This window comes from Oryctolagus cuniculus, chromosome 15 (assembly GCF_964237555.1).
Source record: "Oryctolagus cuniculus chromosome 15, mOryCun1.1, whole genome shotgun sequence".
Classification (NCBI taxonomy): domain Eukaryota; kingdom Metazoa; phylum Chordata; class Mammalia; order Lagomorpha; family Leporidae; genus Oryctolagus; species Oryctolagus cuniculus.
In genome coordinates this window covers 35,363,081-35,382,560 of record NC_091446.1, presented here as the reverse complement: position 1 = coordinate 35,382,560, position 19,480 = coordinate 35,363,081, and the positions used below count along the sequence as shown (strand labels likewise).

The 19,480-nt window shown below is 40.2% G+C and overlaps 1 protein-coding gene, 1 non-coding gene and 1 pseudogene across 6 annotated transcripts in view; 2 read left to right on the top strand and 1 right to left on the bottom strand.

The window, feature by feature from the left end:
- Nucleotides 1-321: 321 nt before the first annotated feature.
- Nucleotides 322-2,730, bottom strand: LOC100350437 (general transcription factor IIF subunit 2 pseudogene; annotated as a pseudogene).
- A 1,627-nt stretch (nucleotides 2,731-4,357) lies between these two features.
- On the top strand, nucleotides 4,358-4,464 carry LOC127484317 (U6 spliceosomal RNA). Its single transcript, XR_007911186.1, has one exon. It is a non-coding gene; the product is annotated as a U6 spliceosomal RNA (small nuclear RNA).
- Nucleotides 4,465-5,951: 1,487 nt separating this feature from the next.
- Nucleotides 5,952-19,480, top strand: part of LOC108175379 (cytochrome P450 2C5) — a 46,843-nt gene continuing 33,314 nt past the window's right edge. For 4 of the 5 annotated variants that reach the window (XR_011382352.1, XR_011382351.1, XR_011382353.1 and 1 more), the window contains exons 1-2: nucleotides 5,952-6,209; nucleotides 8,033-8,195. Coding sequence is in view for 1 of the 5 variants with exons in the window: in XM_070057556.1 (XP_069913657.1) it covers nucleotides 6,042-6,209; nucleotides 8,033-8,195 (331 nt within the window). In the remaining 4 variants the exon portion in view is untranslated. Of the gene's footprint in view, nucleotides 6,210-8,032; nucleotides 8,196-13,723; nucleotides 13,895-14,230; nucleotides 14,355-19,480 lie in introns of those variants that run through there. The other variant, XR_011382354.1, reaches the window with a different exon arrangement.

Here is a 19,480-nt window from a genome sequence, read left to right as displayed (position 1 = left end):
TCTCTTTAAATCCACATTACCTCTGCTCCTCAAGAGATAGAGGAAGACAAAGTCTTAATCTAGAAAACAAATTCCTCATATTACATTTAGAAGGTAATGTTTAAAAAGAAAAACCCTTTTAATCCCCTAACCCTATCCTATTCATGGATAATCTGGTTTGATACAAGTCTATAACTCAATTTATTTTTTCTCAAAAACATTTATGAAACTTTGTAAGAATAACCGTTTTAAACAATTGACAAAGAGAAACAACAGTACCAGCCATGTTACTGCTACAGGCCCATGCACTCAAGTGTCCAGAATCAAGGCTGAGGTTCAGTGTCACCCTGCAGGGGGCCCACCAGCCAGCTCCCCAGGCACTGGCTTAATCTTTCCTTTCTTCCTCTCATACTGTCCATATTCTAGCCTCAGCTCCCACATATTTTTGTGGATGTCTTTTACATTCTGAATACCAACTTCTCTCAAGATTTCCTTCTGGTAGCCCACAGGCTGTTTTGTGATGTCCACCAGGTCCCTCAGATTGGAATACTAGTGCTTCTCAAAGGCTGAAAACAGCCTGGCTAAAGCTTGCTGTTATCAGCTCGGGCTTGTTTTCCATCTTGTTTCTCCTTTCATAGTCAATGTAGTATTGATGATTAGCATCAGGTTTGTAGTTGGTTGTTACAACTATACCCCGTTGTTGGGTTGGTCTTACTGCTTTGGGAGATTCTTCTGTTTGCCATCTCTTCAATCTCATGTAATTCTCACTGGCAGCATGTTGGCACTCAGCTCTTTATTCCAGCTCCTTCCTGAGACAGCCTCTCCAAGGAGCTCTCAGTAAATACTGTTTACCATCCAGCAGTTTGCCAGACACACGGATGATCTTGAGGAGCACTAACTAGAGCTGGTTTCACACCAGAATCATGAATATTTGAGAGATCTTCATCCAAAGAAAAGGACACCAGAGTCCTTCCTTAATTCTTGACAGTCCACAGTTTCTCAACTTCTCCTCTTCCAGGAGCTTAGCCCATTGCTGTGGCAAATATTTAGAAACCTTGACCAGACACACTCCAGTGTACTGTTTGGTGCCAGTCACATCGAGTTCCCTGTACCATGAGTCTGTTGGGGGTGGAAGTGAGTGAACTGGAGCAGCAGCCTCAGGACCTTGGGTGCTGTGGAGCAATTATCCTGAGCAAAAGGCTAGCTGTGGTGGAAGGTGGACTGCAAGCAGGTGTTGCTGATCACCTGCCAAGATAATGGGAAACCTGGAACTGAGGAACACTGGAGGTTTCCCTATTAAAATATGAATTGTGGGGAGGGGGGGAGGACCGTAGTGTAGAAGAACCACTAGATCTTAAATTTGTGTGTATGAAATGCATGAAGTTTTTATTCCTTATATTAAAGTATATTGGTAAAAATAGACAAATAAATTCTGGAACATAATAGACAGAAATAAATCCAGACAAATATATTCAATAATTTTTGAAAAAGAGCAAAGGCAGCTCTAAGTAGAAAGTATAGCCATTTCAAAAGTGCTCCAGAAAAATCGAACACTCATAGGCCAAAAAAAAAAAATGAAAATAAAGAAAAGAAAAAAATATGGATATTTTCCTTTTGTCCTTTCCCCCTTGCAAAGGTGATTTGTGGGCAGAGGCCTCAGAGCAGTGGGTGAGGTGGGGGTAGTTGTGAGAGATGAATAAACAGAGAACGGAGGGTTTTGGGGTAGTGAATTTATTCTGTACGATACCACAATTGTGCACATAGCTCAATAACATTGGTCAATTTGATAGAATTAACAAGGCAGGAGTGAATGGTATGTAAAATATGAACTCCTGGTGATGTTGGTTCAATGTATGTAAGAAAGCTTACAAATGAGAGTTATTAATTGTAGGAAAGTCTGAGTGTGAGTGTGGAGAGGACACACATGGCCATTGTCAAATTTACTCTTTAGTTTTTCTGTGAAACTTAAGCTGTATTGCGGAAACAAATTCTAGAAATGTACAACAAAATTCTTATTCTAACTGACAGTTCTAGGGAAGCTGAGTTTGTATAATTCTACTATTGTTGTGGTTTAACAGTGTTCATCTCCTGAATATTTGAACTGAGATCAGGATTCCATACGATGGGATGTGAGAATTCACTGAACTGAAGGATGGAAAACTTGGATTCTAAGACAAGTTATTTATTTATTTATATATTTATTTATTTATTCATTTTCTATTTGACAGGTAGAGTTATACACAGTGAGAGAGAGAGACAGAGAGAAAGGTCTTCCTTCCGTTGGTTCACTCCCCAAATGGCCGTTACAGCTGTAGCTGCACTGATCTGAAGCCAGGTGCCGGGTGCTTCCTCCTGATCTCCTACGCGAGTGCAGGGCTCAAGCACTTTGGCCATCCTCCACTGCACTCCTGGGCCACAGCAGAGAGCTGGACTGGAAGAGGAGCAACTGGGGTTAGAACCCCGTGTCCACTGGGGTGCCGGTGCCGCAGGTGGAGGATTAAACAAGTGAGCCATGGCGCCGGCCCCAACAAGTTCTTTTATTGCTGTATTGGTGACACTATATTTCACTGAGGTACCAATTGCTCATCCTTAAACATCAAAACAAATTTGGACTAGCTGATCTCAGAGATCCCTTTTATCTTAGGATTATATGACCGTGGGGCTAGTGTTTGGTGGAATACTTAATATGCCATTTGGGATTCCTGCATTTTCTAACAGGACCTGAGTTTGAGTCTCAGTGATGCTCTCCATTCCATGTTCCTGATATCGCACACCCTGACAGGCAGCAGGCAATGACTCATGTTCTTGGGGCCATGCTACGTATGTGCTTGGCTTGCATTGAGTTTCTGGCACTCAGTTCTAGTTTGACCAAGCACCAGTCATTGTGGGGCTTAGAGGAGTGAAACTGCGCATGGGAGGTCACTCTGTCTCATCTTTTTATCCCTGTCCATCTCTCTACTTTGCTTTCCTTAGTTTTTTTTTTTTTTTTTCAATTAATTTATTTATTTGAAAGTAAGAGTTAACACTGAGAGAGAAAGAGAGGCAGAGAGAGAGAGGTCTTCCGTTTTCTGTTTTCCCTCCTCAGATGGCCGCAATGGCCAGAGATTTGTGATCCAAAGGCAGGAGCCATGAGCTTCTTCTGGGTTTCCCACACAGGTGCAGGAATACAAAGACTTGGACCATCTTCCACCACTTTCCCAGGCCATCTCTGAGAGCAGGATTGGAACTGGAGAAGATGGGACTCAAACCTGTTGCCTACATGGGTTGCTGGTACTGTAGGCATTGATTTACCCACTATGCCACAGTATAGGCCTCCCATCTCTCTACTTTTTGAGGAAGATTATCCAGGATTTTTATAAACACTATGTGTATATGAAAAGTTCAGGCAGGACGTCAGCTCATGTGAAAGGAGGAGATACAGAGCAGGGTCATTTATCTTCAAAGAGTAATGTGATTGCTGTAAAGAGAGTGACAGAGCACATTGAACCCAAAACAAATTGCTGTGGTTCTGTTAAGAGTTTAGAACTATGTGAATTAGGCAGAAGATTTCTTCTGTTTGCCCTGGATGTAGCATTCACCAAGAAGTGGAATTGTTCATGTTCTGAACTTTTTTGACCCTGATTTTAATCAATTGTTGTGGTAATCATTAAATAAATCATGTTTGTTTTTCAAGTGACTGATTAGAGTGAGTCACGCAATAGAGAATCACAGCACACTCTGAAAACGTTCCTGAACCCAAGTGAAAGGAAAGTCTTGCTTGTGGAAGAGAGCAAGACATGGGACACATGGGGTCAGTTCAGAAGCCTAACATCAGCAGTTTGTGTGTCTTTGGCCTTGGAACTGAGTCCCCAAGGCCAAATTTCCTCATCCCTGAAATTGAATGATTTTACCTTAGGCAAAGGGAACAGAATCCAAAGAATGTGTAGGGTGTGAACCTCTCTGTTAATTAGAATCTCTTGCCAGCACCGCGGCTCAACAGGCTAATCCTCCACCTAGTGGCGCTGGCACACCGGGTTCTAGTCCTGGTCGGGGTGCCAGATTCTGTCCTGGTTGCCCCTCTTCCAGGCCAGCTCTCTGCTATGGCCCAGGAGTGCAGTGGAGGATGGCCCAAGTGCTTGGGCCCTGCACCCCATGGGAGACCAGGAGAAGCACCTGGCTCCTGCCTTCAGATCAGCGCGGTACACCGGCTGCAGCGGCCATTGGAGGGTGAACCAACGGCAAAAAAAGGAAGACCTTTCTCTCTCTCTCTCTCTCTCTCTCTCTCACTGTTCACTCTGTCTGTCAAAAAACAAAATTATCAGAATCTCTTTATTCTTGACCAATAAAACATTTTCTAAGTTGGTCTTGACAAGACTTAACTTTTAAAATACAGTTTAGAGTGCTTCCTTCCGCAGCACATATACTAAAATTGTAATGATACAGAGAAGATTAGCATGGCTTCTGTGCAAGGATGACACGCAATTTCGTGAATTCTTCCATATTTTTTTCTGGAAACAACCCATATGCCCCTCAACAGTAGACTGGATAAAGAAATTATGGGACATGTGCTCTACAGAATACTATACAGCAGTAAAAAAAAAAAAAATGAAATCCAGTCATTTGCAACAAAATGGAGGAATCTGGAAAACATTATGCTGAATGAATTAAGCAAGTCCCAAAGGACAAATATCATATGTTCTCCCTGATCGGTGACAGCTAACCGAGCACCAAAAAGGAAACCTGCTGAAGTAAAATGGACACTAAGAGAAAGAGTGACTTGATAAGCCCTTGTCCTGACTGTTGATGTACAATTTAATACTTTATCCCTTTTAGTATTTTTTTTTGTTCTACCTAATACTATTGGTTGAACTCTGTAATTAACACACAATTATTCTTAGGTGTTTAAATTTAACTGAAAACAGTTTTTCATTTCAAAAGTTAATTTTTCATTGCTATGCTATAGAAAAAAGTTGAATTCTTCATATTAAACTTGCACCCTGAAACATACTAGAATTATTAAATAGATTTGGGAGTTTTTTGTTATTTGCTTTTTTAACTTTGATTTTCTTGCTTTTAGCTTTTTTTTTAAATCTTTGAAATTTTCTACATAGTCAATCATATGGTGTGCAAACAAGGACAATTTTATTTATTACTTCCAAATTGGCATATTTAATCTACTTTTCTTGTTGTTACATTAGATGGAATGTTTAGTAGGATGCCAAATAGGAGTGGTAAGAGGAGACATCCTGCCTTATTCATGACCTTAACCAGGAAGTTTCAAGTTTCTTACCATAAGTGATCACATTAGCTGTGTTAGTGTGTACTCTGTTAGTTACCACAAATCAGAGAGCAAATATAGCATTTATCTTTTTTGGACTGCTTTATTTCACTAAGTTTAATAATTTAGGGTTACATCCATGTTTGTTGACCACTGTGCAGTATTTCATAGCTTGTATGTGTGTATGATAATTTCTTTATACAGTCGTCAGTTGATTGACTTCTGGGTTGATTCCGTTTCTTAGATATTATGAATTGAGCTACAATAAACTTGGGAGTACAGATGTCTCTTTCATATGTTGATTTCTTTTCATTTAGATAAATTCATTTTGACATAGCTTCAAGTCACACTCACGTATACATTTTCTATAAATAAAATACATATATATTTTATATTTATAATGCATTAATATATGTCATAGCATATTGTCATTTCTTTCAGTCATAAATTCTCAAGTGAACATTATTTATAGACACAGAATTTAGCATAATTTTCTTGTGTCATAATTAACTTTCATTCATGGATGAATATTGAAACCACCTGTTTTTCTTTTCTTTTTTTTCAATAACCAATACATGAGCACACCCCCCCCCCCCAGTACAATGAAATTGCAATTTCCCGAGTAGGCACAGGAAACAAAGTGATAGGACTAACGAGTGTCTTATTTTCATCTCTGTCATGGAGGCAAAGTTCACTCAGAAGAGAGGATAGAGTTCACTGTTGCTAGACACGTCAGAGAAGCATGTTAGTAAGAGTGGTATAAAGTCTGTGCTTCCCAGCTCACACGGATCCCAGGAAGAAGAGAATGGATCCAGTTGTGGTCCTGGTGTTGGGGCTCTGCTGTTTGCTTCTCCCTTCACTCTGGAAGCAGAATTCTGGGAGAGGGAAGCTCCCTCCTGGCCCCACTCCTTTCCCCATCATTGGAAATATTCTCCAGATAGATGTTAAGGACATCAGCAAATCCCCAACTAAGGCAAGTATTCATTATGCTCCTCCTGTGGCATGCAAAGGGTAAATAGATTGACTCTTTTGAAAATAAAATCTATTCCCAGATGCAGACTCTTATAACAAATGTTTATAAATCAAAATGCTCTCTGTAAGCTTTGATGCTTCTTCTACCAATTTCAGGAGATGAGTGGAGAAATATAGGTCCCCGTAGATAGAATCAAAATAATTAAGTGACAAAAATCAGGAGTACTGAGGATCTTCTTTGATTTTCAGCTTTTGCCTGCAGGTCACGGACAAGTGAAGAGCTTCTGATAGAAATTTCATTCAAGAAATCATCTATTGTATTATACATGTTGTTTCTTTTTTCAGAATATCCATGGAAATTGAACATCTCTGCAGAATCAGTAAAAACTTGTATCAAGCTATGGGTTCTGGAGTAGTCTAGGTGAAAGAAAGAGAGAAGTAAACATTCAGTGGCCAACTGGTGGCATCAGAATTCTTTTAGATTCTGTGAAACCCTGCTGTGTGGCCCAGAATGATACAGGATGAAAGAAGCTGCTCCTCCCTGAGATGCTGCTTGAGATGTCTTGGCCCTGCCTCTGCTGATTCTCCTTCTCCTCTCCTTCTGATTCTCCTCCTCCTCCTCCTCTTCCTCCTCCTGCTTCTCCTTCTGCTACTGCTTCTGTGTCTGCTTCTCATTCTCCTTCTTGATCTTCCTCTTCCTTCTCCTCCTTCTTTTTCTTCTTCTTCTAGCTTTATTTTATTTAATCAAAAGCAGAGTGATACAGAGGGACAGACAGAATAAATAAGAGATCTCCTGGCCAGTCTTGTAGAATAACATTAAAGCCAGGAAATCTGACATGAGCATCCCATATGGAGCCAGTTCAATACCAGGTTGCTCTACTTTTCATCCAGCTTCCTGCTAATGTACCTGGGAAAGCAGCAGAGGATGAGGCAATTCCTTGGGCCCCTGCACCCTTGAAGGAGATCCACTTGAAGCTCCTGGTTCTGGCATCAGCCTGGCCCAGCCCTGGTCATTGTTCTCATTTGGGGAGTGAACCAGTAGATGGAGGATCTGTCCCTCTCTGTCTCTCCCCCTCTCTCTGTAACTCTGCCTTTTAATTAAACAAACAAAAAAGAGATCCCATCTGCTGTTTGACTGCACAAAGGACTCCAATGATCAGCGCTGAGCTGGGCCAGTCAGGAGCCAGAAACTCTTCCTTGGTCTCCCATGAGGGTGACAGATTATTTTTTTCAAGACTATTTTATATATTTGAAAGGCAAAATAACAGAAAGAGAGACACAGAGAGAAAGCAGCTTGCTCATTCCCTGTCTTATTAATACCAGAAGATTTCATACTGGGTTGAACATTAGATTCACTTGGGTTGGCTTTTAAGAATATACATCACTAGTGTCATCATGGGCCTACTGAGTCAGGATCCTTATGAGAAGAGCTTGCCATGTGATCCTGAAGTCAGCTAGGTATTGATTTCAAGCCACAGAGGTTGAATAAGCAGCAAATAGCTTCTAATTTTTGGTGAAAGGAAACTGGAAATAAATTTGGAATGCTAGACCCCAGTTACTTTTTCTATGAAACACTGCAAACTTGTTGAGTGTGTTGTTTGAGAATTAACTGGCAATTGCATACCAACTACATGAGCTATTGTATGGAACATCACAGGTCATTCATGAGTGGCAGCCATAATAATCACTATTTAATATAAACAGAAATATTTGAATCCATGGCAGAATAAAGAGATAACATAGACAATGCTAATTTCTGTCTGAATCAGACACACTCTGTGGCTGATATGTGGTTTCTTTGGTGGTATTGGTTTCTCTTCCCAGGTCTCAGAATGCTATGGCCCCGTGTTCACTGTGTATCTGGGCATGAAGCCCACTGTGGTGCTGCATGGATACAAGGCAGTGAAGGAGGCCCTGGTTGATCTTGGAGAGGAGTTTGCTGGAAGAGGCAGTGTTCTTATAGGTGAAAAAGTTAATAAAGGACTAGGTAAGTGTGTGTGTGCGTGTGTGTTAAATAGTGGTAATGAGATAGAGAGGTTAGAAAACAGAACTTGACAAGCAACTCAGACAGAACTTGGCCATCTGTGTGGCTGCCTCATGTCAGCTTCTTCCTACTTGCTGGGATCTCCCTCCCTCCAAGTTTCTGTTTCTCATTCTGGCAAGAATTGTTTTAAGCAATGCAAAGACATGGAAGGAGATGTGGCGCTTCTCACTCATGACCCTGCAGAATTTCGGGATGGGGAAGAGGAGCATTGAGGACCAAGTTCAAGAGGAGGCCCTCTGCCTGGTGGAGGAGCTGAGAAAAACGAGCAGTGGGTGACCCTTACCCCACATCGCTGACCTCACACTGCTCCCCCAAATATGCTGGCCTGGGAAACCTTGCAGGGTGCGCAGAGCCTTCATCCTGAGGCCTGGTTGCTGCTCCCATGGTGGGAGGGGAGGTTTGAAACAGAGAAGTGGGGAGTTTGTGCGGATCTGTGCTCTGTGTACAGCATGGTTTTGCATCTGGTGCGTCTGTAAAAGTTCATTTAATACTCTTCTGTCTCAAGTCAGTTTCTGTAATTTCCTATCAGAAATCATGAATATAAGTTTTGAGTGTATTTTCTGAAAGAACTGAAGAGCAATATTTTCCCCATAGCCTGAATGCTGTTATCTATTGTAGAACATTCCATGGTGGAGACTTGGCAAATGCATAGGTGGCAATGACCCATCAGCCTCTTATGGGGCAAGAAATGACCCTCGCTGGCGTTCACATCTGCATGCTCAGCTTCACTGACCTGTCTGAGGTTTACCCAGGCCCAGGCCTAGTGCTGGACACCAGTGGTGATACGTGCAGTTTTGTCTCCCTAGGCAATTCCTAACAAGGTTCTTGTCACTTGCTATTCTCTGTCATCACCCTTTTTATAAAAATTGCTGTCCATTGTTGAGTCTACTTCCTCTATTGATTTATCTCTCTTAAGTAAATATACCCTGTATTACGTATATGCCTAGTTATGCAAAATAAACATTATTCCATAAAATGATTTTTTAACAAGATTTCAACTGTTAGAAATAGTAGTTTGATTGTGGCATTTCCACTGTACCATCTAAAATGAAAACCTTTCTTGTATTTTCATTTGTTTATCTGCTTAACTTACAGGTAACTTTTAAATTTTATATAACATCTTTCGTAGTTTGGTATAGTTGTACAGAACAATATATTAGAATCCACCAAAGGACAGCTTTGCTCCAGTATGTTAAATACGGAAAGCAATTAGAGATATTGGCTGTTCACTTCTCAAGAAAGGAAATTCATTGTTTTCTTTTAACATTGAAGCTCATGATAAAGAAGATTCCAAATATTTTTTAGCTTCTTCAATCTGGGATGTATGTTTGAAATAAAAAAATGAAAAATTCTCACTTTTCTTCTTCAGGCAGGCAAATGCATCCTAAACTTATTGTTTCTTACTTATTTTTCAAAGATTTCTTTAAAATGAAAGTCAAAGATTGAGATACACACACACACACACAGGAACACACTGAGAGAGAGAGAGGGAGAGAGATCTCATCTACTAGTTCACTTCCCAGAATGCCACATGCCAGGCCTATAATAGAGCCAGAAGTGCATACTCGACTAGGTCTCCCACTTGAGTGGCATGAACTCAGCTACTTGAGCCATTACCTGCTGCCTCCAGGAGTCTGAATTGTCAGGAAGTAGAGTTAGGAGTGGGGCCTGGTGTTGAACCCAGCACCCTATCTAGAATGCAGTTCATCTTAGATGGTATCATAAGCACTAGGCCAATGACTTGCTTCATTTTTTGTAAAGAATTATTTTATTTATTTGAAAGACAGAGTTACAGAGAGAGGTAGAGACACAGAGAGAGGTCTTCCATCTGCTGGTTCACTCTCCAGATGGCCAGTGTGGGGAGCAATCCGGACTGGACTGAGTTACTGGAATTAAGACTTATTCTATGCATCTGCTCTCCCACAATATGGCGCTGGGAGAGAAGTAAACAGCTTCTGCACAGCTGCCTCCAGTTCAACCAATAAACTGTAGGACTTGCTACTGATTGGAGGAAGTCAGCGTACTCGGCGTGTGGGCAGCCGAGTTAGGATTGGTGGAGGAGGACTATAAAGGAGGAGAGAGACGGCATGCACCAGGGAACATCTAAGGGGAACATCTAGCTGAAGAAACACCTGTGCAGCCCCCGAGGAGAGCCGGCCGGCGGTGTGCCGCTCCCCTGCGGAAGTGGGGAATGTGGCCAGGGGGAACTGCCCTTCCACGGAGGTGGAAGGGATAGTAGCCAACCCGGGAAGAACCAGCAGCAAACCCGGGGAGGGCCGAGCAGACAGAAAGAACAGCGCAGGGTCTTGTGTCGTTCCTCCACGAAGAGGGGGAGCGACAGCCAGGAGCCAGGACCTTCTTCTGGGTCTCCCACGTGGATACAGGGGCACAGGACTTGGGCCATCTTCTACTGCTTTCCCAGGCCATAGCAGAGAGCTGAATAGGAAGTGGAGCAGATGGGACAAGAACAGATGAACATATGGGATGCTGGTGCTTCAGGCCAGGGTTTTAACCTGCTGCGCCACAATGCCAGCTCCAACTTGCTTCATTTTTTTCATTTTTGTCTTTTCTCATATTGCATGGATGCCTTCAGCTTTTAAAATGTTTTTTTTTTTTTTAATTTGTGAATTTACCCACAATTTGTCTTTATAGTTCCTCAATACTGGTTCAGCACAGCATTTTCATTATTTGTGACTGTGATTTTTTCTATTATAAGTTTTCTGGCCCACACTATTTTCTGCTCACCATTTCAGTGCTCTGTTGTCTACAGACATTGCACAAATAAGTGAACTAGTCTGAAAATTTGAATTATTAAGTTTAAAATGGTTTGCATTTTCCTTCCCAAACAGCAGATCTCTTGTTATAAAAATGTACACATAAAAACAGTGAATGTGAACTGAGTATTGGAAATAGCATTTTTTAGCGAGCTAGGTTGTAATGGTCAACTCAGGCTTATAGTAAAGTGATATTTGATTTTATGTGTGCCATTTACTTACTGTCCCCGGAATTTGTAGATATGATATTGCTTAAAATTTCTAACTTACCATAGACAAAAATAAAGTGCTTTATCTGCATATTTTAATGGTGTTTTAAAATTGTTTTCAATTCTTCAGCCTCATCTTTATCCTGGGCTGTGCTCCCTCAATGTGATCTGCTCTGTTATTTTTCATAATCGCTTTGATTATAAAGATGAGGGTTTTCTTAAACTGATGGAAAGATTAAATGAAAATATTAGGATTCTTAGCTCTCCATGGTTGCAGGTGAGAGTGAGATCTTTTGTTCCTGAGAAACCATTTAAGTGCCTTTATCTGACAAGTGCAAAGGTCCACATGGACCAAGCTGTGAAGAGATTGTTCAGACAGCACAGGCCCCACAGAGCTGATGTCACTAAACACTGTGAAAGATGATAGAAACTTTTATTCACACACAGGAAACGAGTGTCCAAATACTGGATTGCTGTTTGTGCTCATTACCTTCTTGTCCTGTGATTTTTCCACTGAACACCAAGCCTTGGTTTTATAAAGCCCACTTTGATGACTAGACAAAGAAAGTCTTTGTCAATCACTGGACATCCAGGCTGTTTTATTCTTAAAATATTCATTTATTGGAAAGGCAGGAACACAGAGACAGGGAGAAATGAAACAGAGATCTTCCATTTGCTGGTTCACTTTCTGAATGTCCCTAACAACCAGGGCTAGGCCAGGCAGCTGCCAGGAGCTGGACCTAAATACTTGATCTAAGTACTTGAGCCATCACAGACCCAGTAGCAGGAAGTGGCATAGATGGGACTTGAGGGAGCACACAATATACGACGCTGGCATTCCAGCTTTACCTGCTGGACGACAATATTCTGATTGCCTTTTATATTTCAAGTTTATAACAAAGATTTATGTAAAAAATAAGATTCATACATATTTTTATGTAAAAAATAAGAATCATTTTTTAAAATTTTTACTTAGTAAATATAATTTCCAAAGTACAGTTTATGGATTACAATGGCATTTCCCCCCCACAACCTCCCTCCCACCCGCACCTCTCCCATCTCCCGCTCCCTCTCCCATTCCATTCACATCAAGATTCATCTTCTATTATTTTTATATATAGAAGATCGATTTAGTATATATTAAGTAAAGATTTCATCAGTTTGCACCCACACAGAACATAAAGTGTAAAATACTGTTTGAGTACTAGTTATAGCATTAATTCACATTGGACAACACATTAAGGACAGAGATCCCACATGAGGAGTAAGTACACAGTGACTCCTCTTGTTGACTTAACATTTTTACACTCTTGTTTATGGCATCAGAAAACTCCCTAGGCTCTAGTCATGAGCTGCCAAGGCTATGGAAGCCTCTTGAGTTCGCTGACTTTGCTCTTATTTAGACAAGGTCATAGTCAAAGTGGAAGTTCTCTCCTCCCTTCAGAGAAGGCTATGTCCTTCTTTGATGGCCCATTCTTTCTACTGGGATCTCACTCACAGAGATCTTTCATTTAGGTCCTCTTCTCTCTTTTTTTTTTTTTTTTTCTTTTGCCAGAGTGTCTTGGCTTTCCATGCCTAAAATACTCTCATGGGCTCTTCAGCCAGATCTGAATGCCTTAAGGGCTGATTCTGAGGCTAGAGTGCTGTTTAGGACATCTGCCATTTTATGAGTCTGCTGTGTATCCTGCTTCCCATGTTGGATCATTCTCTCCATTTTTGATTCTATCAGTTAGTATTAGCAGACACTAGTCTTGTTTGTGTGATCCTTTTGACTCTTAGACGTATCAGTGTGATCAATTGTGAACTGAGATTGATCACTTGGAATAGTGAGATAGCATTGGTATATGCCGCCTTGATGGGATTGTATTGGAATCCCCTGGCACATTTCTAACTCCACCACTTGGGGCAAGTCAGCTTGAGCATATCCCAAATTGTATATCTCCTCCCTCTCTTATTCCCACTCTTATATTTAACAGGGATCACTTTTCAGTTAAACTTAAACACCTAAGAATAATTGTGTGTTAATTCCAGAGTTCAACCAATAGTATTAACTAGAACAACAACAACAACAACAAAAAACACTAAAAGGGATAAAGTATTAAATTGTACATCAACAGGACAAGGGTTGATCAAGCCACTGTTTCTCATAGTGTCCCTTTCACTTCAACAGGTTTCCTTTTTTGTGGTTGGTTAGTTGTCATTACCTTTATAAAAATTATGTGTGAGTCTAGCAAATGATTTTAATATTTGATCTTCTGGTCAGATTTCTCTGCCTCAAATATTTCTATAAGCATATAGAACTACCACATATTTAAATAAAAATTTTCCCTGAGATGGGCACAAAATTTTATTCATAATTACAACCGAATTCCCAACAGGGCTTTGTGTGTGTGTGTGTATATACATATATATATACACATTTGTTATTTATTATATATAATTTATTATATGTAATTCATCAAATTATTGTCTTGTTATTTAGGTCTGCAATAATTTCCCTGCACTTATGGACTATTTGCCAGGAATTCATAAGACTTTCATAAAGATTTTTGATTATACAAAAAATTTCATTTTGGAGAAAGTGAAAGAACACCAAAAATTCCTGGATATTAACAATCCTTGGGATTTTATTGATTGTTTCTTGATCAAAATGGAGCAGGTAAATTGTTCACAACAATTCATCTTTGATATATTTTGTATTTTGATGTTCATCCCATAATTCTGTAGAAACAATGAATGTTAAAATGGTCAGGCTATTTTGACAAGCACTTTAAAAATATGTGTTGTAGGAGTGAACTTTTAGTATCCTGAAAAATATTAAGAGATTTCACATAAAGTTTATGGAAATAAAGAATTAAAAGAGAAGTTTACTTTAGTGTATAAAAGGAAGCTGAGCTTTTTAAAAAATAATGTACATTTCAAAAAATGTTTTTAAAGACACAGAATATAAAATTAAATTTTTAAATGATTAGAATACTCTGAACTTGTTCTTTAGATGAAAATAATCTACCCAAGGAGAAATATAATGCACATCTCGGGTGAACTGAAAGCTGTTACATCAACTAAAAATCACCGACTATCATGCGATAATGTGAAGAAGACATCATCACTGAACAAGTGTAAGAGAGAGGGGCACATAGCTTAGCCTGGGAGGGTTTTGCGCATATCCTGCACATTGAAGGAGGTCTTTAGAAGTTTGCAGTTCAGGACAGGAGAGGGAATTTCAGGTGGAGTGAGTGGTGTGTGTGGAGGTGTTCAGTGTGCAGTGGGAAAGAGTAGGTGGAAGGAAGACAAAGACTTAGCTCACTGTAACACAGTAAGTTGTGCAGAGGTGGAGAGAGAGGTTGGTGTCTAGGAGGCAACCTGCAGGTGTGGATCATGTTGTCACTGCATTGTTTGTTGACAAGCCTACTTGTTCCCTATTGTATTACCTTGGCACCCTGGCCAAAGGTCAGTTGTACATAAATCTAAGTTTGTTTGTGGGCTGTCAGCTCCACTACATTGACCTATGGGTCTGTCATTACGTCAGCAGTACTTGAAGTTTTAATTACTGTAGTTTTCATGTAGAGGAGTGTGAGACCTTTAATGTGGTTGTTCTTCTTCAAAAACAATGTGGGTATCTTAATCCTTTGAATGTCAATATAAATTTTAAGATAAGCTTGTACATCTCCACAAAGATGCCAGTGAATATTTGGAGGGGTTGCATTAAAACCGTAGATCTTTTTTGTTGTTTCCTATAAAAATTAAAAGGAAATTCATGTAACATAAAATGAGGCATTTGCAAGTTTACACTAGTGTTATTTAATGTATTCCCTATTCTGTGCAAACACCAGCTCTCACTACTTTCAAAACCTTTACATCACTCCACAGTAACCTATCCTATCCATTAAATGATCACTCCCCATTCCCTACCTTGTCAGGTAGTGAGCTGTAATCTGCTCTCTGTCCCTGTGGATTTGCATATTACGAGTCCTTAATGTAAAAAGGCTCAATGTATGTGCCCTTCTGTTTCTGGCCCCTTTAATTTTGCACATTGTTTAGATGCCCATCTAAGTTGTGGTTTGTATCACTGCTTCATTCTTTTTTGTAGCTGAGTAATATTGCATTTTGTATGTTCATATACCACAGTTTGTTGATCATTCATCTATTGATGGATGTTTGTGTTATTTTATCCTTTTGGTTATTAGAAATAATGCTGCTATGAACATTTACATTTAAGTTTCTTTATGGACACACTTTCACTTTTCTTGCATACTCCTAAATGTGGAATTTCTGGGTTATATGGTTATATTGTCTTTGTAATTACCATGGGAATACTGTTAACATCCAAAATCTACAATAGTCTACTTTGATTTGATATCAATAAACTTCAAATTGCATTCATTGATTCTGTCCCTATCTAGCTCCATCACCCCTTTCTTTGTCATTTGTGAGTTTCATGAATAAAATATATGTATATATATATATATATATGTCATCTACAAAAAGAAATAATCTTACTTTTTTATTTGAATGCATTTATTACTTTTTCATGTCTAATATCTCAGGCTAGACCTTCCAGAGATATGTTGAATAGCAGTACTGAAAATACATATTCTTTGTATTTATTTTTCCATTATTTCAGAGAATAAGCTTTTTGGCTTTAAGAATTTAATAAGATTCAGTATTATAACTTTTAATATATGCCATATCAATATAAGGAAGTTTTTTCTATTTGTATTTTTTTTTAATTTTATTTGACAGATAGAGTTAGACAGTGAGAGAGACAGAGAGAAAAGTCTTCCTTCTGTTGGTTCACCCCGCAAATGATCGCCACGGCCAGCGTGCTGCGCCGATCGAAAGCCAAAAGCCAGGTGCTTCCTCCTGGTCTCCCATGCGGGTGCAGGCACCCAAGCACTTGGGCCTTCCTCCACTGCTTTCCCTGGCCACAGCAGAGAGTTGGAGTGGAAGAGAAGCAACCGGGACTGGAACTGGGTGCCCATATGTGATGCCAGTGCCGCAGGCGGAGGAATAACCAAGTGAGCCATGGCACCAGCCCCTTTATTTGTGTTTTCTTAGCCATTTTTTATCATGAACAGTTTTACATTTTTCAAAATTTTGTTAAGTCATTTTATATATGCAAGAATACAAACATAGTGATTTTTTTTTTAATTATTTTTTTGACAGGCAGAGTGGACAGTGAGAGAGAGAGACAGAGAGAAAGGTCTTCCTTTGCCGTTGGTTCACCCTCCAATGGCCACCGCGGCCGGCGCACTGCGGCCGGCGCACCGCGCTGATCCGATGGCAGGAGCCGGGAGCCAGGTGCTTTTCCTGGTCTCCCATGGGGTGCAGGGCCCAAGCACCTGGGCCATCCTCCTCTGCACTCCCTGGCCACAGCAGAGGGCTGGCCTGAAAGAGGGGCAACCGGGACAGAATCCGGTGTGCCGGCGCCGCTAGGCGGAGGATTAGCCTAGTGAGCCACGGCGCCGGCCCACAAACATAGTGATTTTTAACAACCTACCCTTGCCTTCCACTTGTACTCCCAACTTCTTTTTCCTCCCGCTACTATTCTCATTCTTATTTTTTGCAAACATCTATTTTCAGTTAATTTTATAAGATTAACCTTGCACTAGGTAGAGTTCAACAATAGTATGAAGAAAAAAAAATGTTCCTCAACAATCAAGACAAGAGCTTTGGAAACCATTGCTTCTCAGAGTGTCAATTTCACATGTAGAGATTAGGTTTTAGGCATGCTATTAGTTGCCACAGATCAGAGAGAACATATGGTATTTATCTTCTTGGGACTGACTTATTTCACAGAGAATGGTTTCTAGCTGCATCCATTTTATTAGAAAATACAGGAATTCTATTTTTTAACCGCTCTGTAATGTTCCATAGTGCATATATACCATAATTTCTTTATCTAGTCTTCAGTTGATGGACATCTGGGTTTATTCCATATATTTAGCTATTGTGAATTGTGTTATAATAAGCATGGGAGTACAGATAACTCTTTCATATGCTGATTTTTTTTCCAAATTGGGGATGTTTTCTGTAATTATTTCACTAAAGAGACTTTCGATTTCATTCTTTCTTCTCACACATTTAGGAACTCCTATGACACATATGTTGTGTCATTTGATGGTATCCCATAAATCTACAACATTGTTTTTAATTTTTCTAATTGCATCTACCTGAATGAAAAATTAGCTATTCTAGTTACGTATAACTGGAAACACACATTTCTCCTTCTGTGACTGGGTTTTCCTAATTTTGTTGCTATTAGACATTGTGTATTTTATTTTTATCTCCAGGAACACAGACTTATAATTCTGCTATAATAATTTTTATTTAAAATAACATAGAAACAAAACACTTATATTAAAATTATAAAAATATTAATTTTAGCATTAATTGTAGAGTTAATCTTTTTTAACTTATTTACTTAAAAATATTTATTTATTTGAAAGGCAGAGCTATAGAAAGAGAGAGGGAGAGACATAGAGAGACATCTTCCATGCACTAGTCACTCACCAAATGACTGCAATATCCAGAGCTGCACCCATCCAGAGCTGGGAGCCTGCAGCTTCTTCCAGGTCTCCCACTAGAGGGCAGGAACCCAAGCCCTTGGGCCACCTTTCACTACTCTCCCAGGCACATTAGCAGGGAGCTGGATTGGAAGTAGAGCAGCAGGGACTTGAACTGTTACCCATATGAGATGCAAGAACTGCAGGTGGTGGCTTTACCCATTACACCACAGCACCAGCCCTATATAGTTACTCTTTTTTTTTTTTTCTTTTTTGACAGGCAGAGTGGACAGTGAGAGAGAGAGACAGAGAGAAAGGTCTTCCTTTGCCGTTGGTTCACCCTCCAATGGCCGCCGCGGCCGGCGTGCTGCAGCATGTGCACCGCGCTGATCCTATGGCAGGAGCCAGGTGCTTCTCCTGGTCTCCCATGGGGTGCAGGGCCCAAACACTTGGGCCATCCTCCACTGCACTCCTGGGCCAGAGCAGAGAGCTGGCTTGGAAGAGGGGCAACCGGGACAGAATCCAGTGCCCCGACCAGGACTAGAATCCGGTGTGCCGGCACCAGGAGGAGGAGGATTAGCCTATTGAGCCGCGGTGCCGGCCATATAGTTACTCTTAACAGGAATATTTATCCCTTAATATGACTTTTATTTCTGAGTTTCTTTGTTTTTTGTTCTATATTTTCTTTCTCATTGGTATACTCTAGTTTTAACCACATATTCTTGTAATTGTATTTCATTCTTCTTACATAATATCCTTCAGCTCTTTGAACATTTTAGAAATTTAACTTAAAGATTTTATCATATGTCTGATGTTTTGGCATCCTCAGGAATGACTTCCTTTAAATCATTTTTAAAATTTTTAATGGACAATGTTTAATACTTCTTTGTATACCATGTAGTTTTTTGTTGAGAACTGGACATTTAATAAATCATAACGTGACAATTCTGGAAATGAGACTTTCTGCCTTGCACAAATTGCCGTTTATCCTTGAGAGAGCCTGCAGCTATCTGTTTATTTAAAAATTTTTATAAATTGCGTTAGCAAGGTTATAGTTCCTGTCTTGTGATCACTTGACTCTTGTTCCATTTTCTCTGCTATCAGTCAGTGATGTGACACAGATTTCATCAAAATCTTGGGTCTAGTAAGAATAGAAAAATGCTAAAGTCATTCCGCTTCTTTAAATTCCTCACTTAATGCCCTGGAGAAGTTGTTGGAGCACATGGGATTGAAACAATGCCCAGCCCATCAGCAACCAAAAGGCACAACTCCTTATTTTTAAAGGAAAATATTCCCCTTGCCCAGTCTGGGACCAGAAAGCCACACGGAAGCACAGGACACTGGCCCCAAAGTTGCCTGCCACAGAGCTGAGGTACGACATATGTTGGCCTATACTTATATGAGAAACGCCAAAATTCCCAGAAATACAGCAGACAAGATCTTCATCAAGCACTAGCCCTGAAGGCTGCAACTATCTGACGAGCATCCAGAGTCCTGAAATACTTGCCCCAGACAGATCCTTCAAGGTCAGTGATTTTCTTTTCCTGCAGGGACTGATTCCTGAACTTCCTGATGTAGCATGCTTGTGACATTGCTCCAGAATTGCCATCATAGCAGTATCACTGCTCTATGAAATGGAAAGTCTACCCCTTGGCTATTGTTTCATAGAGTGTAGCTTAATTATGACAGGTTATGTGCTAGTACCCAGTGAATCCCCAAATCCACTTATAAAGAAGGGA